Source organism: Poeciliopsis prolifica, unplaced genomic scaffold (assembly GCF_027474105.1).
Source record: "Poeciliopsis prolifica strain line A6 unplaced genomic scaffold, Auburn_PproV2 SCAFFOLD123, whole genome shotgun sequence".
Classification (NCBI taxonomy): Eukaryota; Metazoa; Chordata; class Actinopteri; order Cyprinodontiformes; family Poeciliidae; genus Poeciliopsis; species Poeciliopsis prolifica.
Window position 1 is genome coordinate 620,001 of NW_026562498.1, and position 8,615 is coordinate 628,615.

The following is an 8,615-nucleotide window of genomic DNA, read 5'->3' on the forward strand; positions in this document are numbered from 1 at the left end:
GGAATCTGCTTCCTGTCCAGGAAATAAGGAGACTCATCATGTTGGAGGAAAATCGTTCTGTCTCTTTGCTTCCTGTATCCCACAGTTCAACCCTCCGTCTTCAGCGTTTAGTTTTTATCCATGTTGTTGTTCCCTATCAGATATTTATGTTTCAGTTTTTACCGGGTCAATCATCAAACACCCTGAGTGGAGCAGATACAAACTGAAAGGACCATCGTCCCAGTCTGAGGTCCCTGAGCGCGGCGCGACCCGACCACCCGACCCGACCCGGTTACCTGAGGTACGCCGGAGGCTCGGTGCTGATGACACAGCCTTGTACTTCTCATCGTTCCCGTCGAAGATCTCCTCACACTCTGAGGCCTTCAGCAGTGTCACGCTGGTGGCTGTAAGACACGGCAGGGGTCAAAGGTCGTCTCGCAGCTCTTACCAGCAGCATTCAGGATGATGAAGGGAGGAAACTGTTATCAAAGCTCCAGCTGACAGTTCCTTCACTAAACCGTCTGCTGGTGTTTCAGCAGAGGAACTGATTCTTCTTCATGCAGCAGATTAAAGTTTTTCTGATCGCCAGAGAAGAAGAAGAAGAAAGTAAAACCAAACTGCAGCATGAAGCAGCTGAACTGCTGCAGCAGGACGCACCGTGTGATGAAGCCATGATCTTCTTCCTCTCCTCCACGGAGGCCAGCCGCCTCCACAGTGACGGGTAGCGCTTGTAGAGGGAACTCTGAACATCCGCAGGTAGTTCCCCACCTGGAGGAGGAGAACCTGATCAGAACCAGAACATCAACCAGAGAGGAAAACTGGGAATCTGTCTGCAACAAATAAATCCTTCACATCAAACCACCACAAAGTTTGACTTCATTCATTAGTTTCACAGAAACTGTTTCTTTCGTCACATCTGCTTAATGTTCTAGTTAATAATGATCCTGCAGATATAAACACATCTACTCTTAACTTTAAAACTCATTTCTACAGTTAAATCAGCGAGAAAACTCAGAAATCTGGCGATTCCTTCACGGTCAGACATAAAAACCGATATTCTACTTTCTTTGAATGTATTCATTTTGTGTATTTTTATTCTCTTTATTGTTAAAATCAGTTTCCAAACTCAACCCTCAGAAATGAACAAATTGCGGTAAAAACGTCGTTAATCAGCAGCAGGCTGTGAAATACACGTCATTATTAATATTCTCCAGCTGTTCGGTTCCACATTATTAAGTTTATAAGTGGTTTTTATTTAACGAGCCGTTTTGTGCCAGGATGAATCCAGAACCTCTCAGGTCTTTGTTTATAGCTGCGTTAGCATGCTAACGGTGGCTAGCAGCAGGAGGAGAGCCAGACTGGTTTTACTGGGAACCAAGGCTCCAGCACCAGTCACACACAGGGACATACCTCTGACCCCACCATGTAAAAGTCTCCATCTTCCTCCAGCTGGAACTTCACTGGTTTCTGGCCAAATGTTTTACTCAGAGCTAGCTGCATCTCGCTACACCGGGGCTAACAAGCTAGATCTGCTACTGACGCGTTTAAAACCTCCGGAAAAAGTGGGAGATCGCAGATTCATTCGTTACAACTAAAAATGACAGACACAAGGATCGCAATTGATCATCTAAAAAATCTAATTATATAAATAAGAAACATGCATGAAGCTTGATGAACAACTTTTTATGCTGTTTCATAAAATGGTATGGAGGTGAATTCATTCAGTTTTACATTTGTTTGAAACATGTTCACACCATGAAACACTCAATGGAGAAGGATGAACGTATTTCCTACCCTCCTCCTTTAATGAATGCTCAATTCTTCATTTAAAGAAAAATGATTTCGTTTTCACAAGTTGTTTACAAGATGTTCTGCAGGTTGTGCTTCTTTCCAACCCTCCATGCTTACCAGAGAAGGAGCCATCAGCCATCTGGTCAGCCAATCGGATGCATTATCGGGAAACATTGTGTTTGTTCATCAGGAGAATATCTATAATAACTGTATAAATGTTGCATCCTCCCTTTTTTGTTCTCTGTTTGCACATGAACAGCGTCCTTTCTTCCTTTGAATCCTTTCAATAATCCTTCCTTCCTGCCAACATCTTTCATCAATCAGACAATTTATCAATCAATCAATCAAATGTTATCTGTATAGTGCCTTTCAGCAACAAGGAATTTCAAAGAGCTTTACATCATGAAAGCAGAAATTTAAATTCACAGAAACACAGAGATAAAATCACATCAGATTATTGACGAATGTTTGATGATCAGGTTTTTAAAATAAACTAACAGCTGATTTATAGGAACTCAGGGTTTCAGCTCTTTTTAGGTTTCTGGAGTTTGTTCCAGATTTGTGGTGCATAGATGCTGAATGCTGCTTCTCCTTGTTTGATTCTGGTTCTGGATGAAGAGGAGAACCAGAACCAGAACCTGAGTTCTGAAGGTTGATCTAACAGCAGCAGATCCTTAACATGGTGCTAAATTGTTCAGTGATTCATAAACTTTATTGTTTATTCTCTGAGCTACAGGGAGCCAGAGGAGGCACAGTAGAACCGGGTGGTGTAGAACCGGTGGTGTAGAACCAGGTGGTGTAAAACCAGGTGGTGTAGAAACCAGATGGTGTAGAACCAGGTGGTGTAGAACCTGGTGATGTAGAACCAAGTGGTGTAGAACCAAGTGGTGTACAACCAAGTGGTGTAGAACCAGCGGTAAAGAATCAGGTGGTGTAGAACCAGGCGTGTAGAACCAAGTGGTGTAGAACCAGGTGGTATAGAACCGGGTGGTGCAGAACCAGGTGGTGTAGAACCAGGTGGTTTAGAACCAGGTGGTGTAGAACCAGGTGGTATAGAACCAGCGGTATAGAACCAGGTGGTTTAGAACCAGGTGGTGTAGAACCAGCAGTATAGAACTGGGTGGTGTAGAACCAGTGGTATAAAACCGGGTGGTGTAGAACCAGTGGTATAGAACCAGGTGATGTAGAACCAGGTGGTGTAGAACCGGGTGGTGTAGAACCGGATGGTATAGAACCAGGTGATGTAGAACCAGGTGGTGTAGAACCAGGTGGTGTAGAACCGGGTGGTGTAGTACCGAGTGGTGTAGAACCGAGTGGTGTAGAACCAGGTGTTATAGAACCGGGTGGTGTAGAACCAGGTGTTATAGAACCAGGTGGTGGTAGAACCGTGGTATAAAACCGGGTGGTGTAGAACCAGCGGTATAGAACGGGTGGTGTAGAACCAGCGGTATAGAACCGGGTGGTGTAGAACCAACGGTATAGAACCGGGTGGTGTAGAACCGGGTGGTATAGAACCGGGTGTAGAACCAACGGTATAGAACCGGGTGGTGTAGAACCGGGTGGTATAAAACCGGGTGGTGTAGAACCAGCGGTATAGAACCGGGTGGTGTAGAACCAGCGGTATAGAACCGGGTGGTGTAGAACCAACGGTATAGAACGGGTGGTGTAGAACCGGGTGGTAGAGAACCGGGTGGTGTAGAACCAGCGGTATAGAACGGGTGGTGTAGAACCCGGGTGGTGTAGAACCAGGTGGTGTAAAACCAGCGGTATAGAACCGGGTGGTGTAGAACCAGGTGGGTGTAGAACCGGGTGGTGTAGAACCAGGTGGTGTAAAACCAGCGGTATAGAACCGGGGTGGTGTAGAACCAGGTGGTATAGATTCAGGTGGTGTATAACCAGGTGGTGTAGAACCGGGTGGTGTAGAACCGGGTGGTGTAGAACCAGGCGGTGTAGAACCAGGTGGTGTCTCCATCCTCCTGGTTCTGGTCAGAACTCCAGCTGCAGGTTCTGGACGTTGGTTTTGTCATCAGACCTGCTGCAGGAATCAAAGCTGGACGAGTTTCTCTTTAGGTCTCTGGTTCTGGAAATGTTCTGCTAGAAGGCCCACTGTGGAACTGGCCTGACGTGGCTCTGGAGGTCAGAGGTCAGAGTCCTTCACTACTCCCAGGTTTCAGGCTGATTGCTGGTTTTTAGTTGCGTTGACTCTGGATCTATAACTCTGGATTGTTCCTCTGTAGGTCCAAAGAGATTAACTTCAGTTTTGGCTCATCCACACATTGATTTGTTCTCAGCATTTATTCGGTGACTGGATGGGGTCAAAGGTCACCTGGTGACATCATAACGTAGAGCTGCATCACCAGTGTAGTCTGGCCTGCAGCTGTAGCAGGTGGGATCCTGTAAGGTTGAACATCGGTGAACCCTGTATGTGACCTCTGACCTCTGATGAGAAGTTTCCAGTTGAAAGAAAGGAATCCCAGTCCTCTATGTAGGACTGGAACCAGCTGAGTTCTGGACCGGAGAGTCCGACCCAACTCTCCAGTTGGTTCAGTAAAATGACCAACATGAGGTCCAACAGAACCAGAACCAGAACTGTGGTTCTTCCACAGTCCGTATTTATATGGACATCATTGAACACTTTGACTAGGCCAGTCTCCATGCTGAGGTAACCATGGAAACTAGACTGGTTGTCGTTAAACTGTTGAATCTTTTCCAGTAGAGTTGCTGGTGAATGGGAGGCCAGAGGTCAAAGGTCGGCCTGTAGTGCTGATGATTTGTGCAGATCGTTCCTGTCGGTGGTTTGATTCCTGCAGCGTTTACAGCAGTGACCTCCTGCATGACCTCCTCCTGCCGTCGCTGAAGCTCTCATGAAACTGAGCGGTTTGCTGCTGCACACATTTATTTGTTTAAAAAGTGGAAAGAAGGAAGAAATTCTGTTTTATATTGAAATCTTTTTCACACGTCGGGATTTTAATCTGAGACCAAGATAAATATGGAGTCTCGCAGACTCATTGTCCAACGTTTGTCTGCAGTCCCGAACTGCGGCGCTCCTGGAAACGGCGTCGGCGTGACGATTCGGCGCCGGCGAAGAGTTTCTGAAGATGATCAAAGCCAAAACACAAACAACAAAACCGTTTCCTCCCCAGCAGTCCAGGCTGTTTGGCATTCTTCACCGAGAACTAACAAAGACCAGGAACACACCGAGCGCGTCCGTCCCCTTCCCGTATCAGGGTCCCTGAAGGCACCGCGGGCTAGCCGCCCAGGCGCTGGCCCTCCCCCCAGGCGAAGCCGCCGGGCCGGTCCTCGGGCAGCGGGTTGTAGTTGGCGTCTTCCTCCGGCGTGTCGAACAGCATCTTTCTGTGGGCGGAGCCAGAGACAGGAAGCTCAGCCTCAGAGGGCCATGATGTAAATGCAGGCCACACTTTTCAGACTCTTATTTGAACATGAAAACAATTAACTTCTAATAGTGCAGCACTGAATGAAACACACAAAAGTCTCATAAAATTAAATAAAAAACTGCAGAATGAAAGTATAAAACCTAGAATGAAATTCAGTGAAGGGTTGTGCAGCCTCACATGATGGACGGCGTCCTGAGCCAGCGTCCGCCTCCAGGCTGGTTGGGGAAACGTCTTCCAGGAAGTAGTAGACGTGACCCACAGCGATTCCTGCAAACAAAATGGAGGATGAGTTCTACGGCCAGGGCAGCGATGGCGCGCGATGGCGGCGGCCAGGGCAGCGATGGCGGCAGCGATGGCGGCGGCCAGGGCAGCGATGGCGGCGGCAGGGCAGCGATGGCGGCAGCGATGGCGGCGGCGTAACGCACCGAGCAGGTCGACGATGATGGAGTTTCCTAGCAACAGGGAGAATCCCATCAGCACCCAGGGCAGGAAGGGCGCCTGGAAGTTCAGCAGGCCGAAGAAGTTCATGCGCACGTTGGGGTTCCTGCGGCTCCAGATGTACACCAGCATGATGGTGAAGGCCTGGCCGAGGAAGACCAGGCTCACGAAGACGCCGAAGATCTGCTCAGCGCCGTTAAAGGAGCCACAAGTTTACATACGCCAGAAATCCGACGCTCTGGTTTCAGGTCAGAATTGTTTCTGCAAAACACTCGGAGATTCTTCATCTTCAGGTTGATTCTCTCATCAGGTGTATGTAAAACTTGTTGTCTCCGACAGGAAACACGTTTTCCATGGAAACAGAAGGATACGGTCTCAGCAGGCCGCCGAACAGGAACATGAAGACGAAGTCAGCCGTCCGACCCCTGAAGGAGCCTTCCTCCAGCATCCGGCAGTACCGGTACCTGGGGTCAAAGGTTAGGGAAAACAGGCACAGACCGGACTGGAACACGAACCGGAGCTGGAACACGGACTGGACCGGAACACGAACCGGAGCTGGAACACGGACCGGACCGGAACACGAACCGGAGCTGGAACACGGACTGGACCGGAACACGAACCGGACCGGAACACGAACCGGAGCTGGAACACGGACCGGACCGGAACACGAACCGGAGCTGGAACACGGACCGGACCGGAACACGAACCGGAGCTGGAACACGGACCGGACCGGAACACGAACCGGAGCTGGAACACGGACCGGACCGGAACACGAACCGGAGCTGGAACACGGACCGGACCGGAACACGAACCGGAGCTGGAACACGGACTGGACCCGGAACACGGACCGGACCGGAACACGAACCGGAGCTGGAACACGGACCGGACTGGAACACGAACCGGAGCTGGAACACGGACTGGACCGGAACACGAACCGGAGCTGGAACACGGACCGGACTGGAACACGAACCGGAGCTGGAACTAACTGATGAACATCAAATGATCAAATGGTGACTTGCTTATTCACGCTATGAGGAATTATTTGTTTATTTGCATCTTTTAATATATTTCTAACTTTATATAAAATAATTTTAAGATGTTCAATGAAAAATCTGCAAAATATAAAAAGGTTGTTTGTCTGATTACTTGATTAATCATCATGATAAGCAATTAATCGTCAGAATAATTGATTGCTAAGCTAATCGTTAGCTGAGCCTCTTGGTTCAGAACCTTTTGGTTCAGAACCTTTTGGTTCAGAACCTTTTGGCTGCATCAGCAGCAGCAACATCTGCTGCTGTGAAACAGAAACATGCAAACCAGCAGGATACAAAAATATCATGTTGAACAGGAAATTGAAGCCCACTGGACCGAAGAACAGGAAGTTGGTGATGAGTCTCCATACCTGAGAAGACAAGAGAAAATCCTTCAGCTGCGCTGGTTCTGACCCGGTTTGCTGAAAAGTAAAGGAACGACTCTGTACCTGGTAGTTCTTCAGAATCAGGTCTGGGTTGAAGTAGAGCTGGAACGGTGTGATGATCTCCAGTTGCTGCAGGAGGAAACCGGAAAGGACCTGAGCAGCTTCAGAACCCAGGATTATTCCAGACATTTTGGTCAGCCTGAGCTGGATTAACGCTGGGAAACCAGAACCGGAGCGGGTCCATCCTGGCTCAATCGCTCCAATCATGACGCAGCAGCTCTGCTGCCTTAGCTCTGATTGGCTCACTTCATCAGCTCCTGCTTCAGCTGTTTGGATAATTATCGCCTCTGCTTCACCATGGCAATAAGGTGTCACTATAGCACCTGAGAGCATCTCATTAGCATATCAAAAGCTTAAATAGTCCCTGAACTGTGATCCTAAACCCAGAGAATGTTTCCCAGTCAGAGGCCTCCTCAAATTTGCTGGTAAACTGACTGCTACTGGAGAAAGCGACAGAACTTGAGCCTTTTATTGAGCGGGAAGCAGGGCCTTCCTCCCAGTTCTGCCCAGATTACGGGTCTCAGGAACATTTGGAGGTTTCCTCCTCATCTCCCATCCCAAACATCAACTGTTCTACTGGACTCTAACCGACCAGAACCCTCAGCCCGAGCTGGGGTCAGGTCCGAGCTGGGGTCAGGTCCGGGTCACCGATAGCCATCACTCCACATCCACAACAAACAATTCACAATTCAAAGTATAAAACAGATTTAACTGTCAATAAAACCCTTCTGGGTCAGGCTGACAGTAAATCTGTTAAACATCCGATGGTGCGTTCAGGGTCAGTCTGTGACGGAGGGAATCGGTCCCCCCAACCGCTTGAGACTAAATAAACCCAGATTATAATCTCTGACTGCGCTCAAGCCCGGTTAAACGGACCGGAACCGAACCCTGACTGAGTTCTCAGCTCGGAACAACATTAAACGTGAAGCTAACTTCCTGAATGAGCAGCTCACACTCGGATCTGCAACAGAAACATCTGGAGCTCAACAGAAACCAGCAGAGTCCTGCCTGACTGACCGGCTCGGTTCGGTCCGGCTCGGTTCGGTTCGGGTTGATCTTACCACTGCAGCCGTGGTGAGGACGCAGGCCGTTGTGTAAGCCCTGGTAACAACAGGAATCTGTAAATATTCCTGCTGGAGGGTCTGGTAGGCCATTTTGGAGACACTACTGACAGCTTCCGGGGCTTCCTGACACGTCATTGCCAACAATGCGTTCACGGGCCGTGGGAAAATAAACCTCCACTTCCACTTCTGTAATTTCTAAACAACAGAAACCAGGTAATACCAATCCGAACCGAATTGATCGTTTTAAGAAAAAAAATTGACGCTCAATCACAACAGAAATAAAATGAAAATATGAAAATCAACAACTACCGCAGCAAACTTTGAAAATGTTTTTTTTAATGTATTTTGAATAATCCAGTGTTGGTTTCCAGAGTTGTTTAGATAAAAAGTAAAGCTAAAGTAGTTATAAGAGAAAACAACAGTAGAAGTAACTTAAAAAATTTACTAATATGATTATTTTTAAAAACTTAC

The 8,615-nt window shown here is 48.1% G+C and overlaps 1 protein-coding gene and 1 pseudogene across 1 annotated transcript; both read right to left on the reverse strand.

Annotated features, from left to right (window-relative positions):
• LOC129355001 (SWI/SNF-related matrix-associated actin-dependent regulator of chromatin subfamily B member 1-like) overlaps positions 1–1,516 on the reverse strand; it is an 8,771-nt pseudogene extending 7,255 nt beyond the window's left edge.
• A 3,132-nt stretch (positions 1,517–4,648) lies between these two features.
• On the reverse strand, positions 4,649–8,279 carry LOC129355015 (derlin-2-like). The gene is given in 8 exon segments (XM_055024567.1): positions 4,649–5,124; positions 5,343–5,394; positions 5,397–5,432; positions 5,591–5,786; positions 5,965–6,067; positions 6,932–7,005; positions 7,084–7,149; positions 8,142–8,279. Coding segments are annotated over 8 exon segments (771 nt in total). The 3' UTR covers positions 4,649–5,018.
• Between the last annotated feature and the right edge of the window lie 336 nt (positions 8,280–8,615).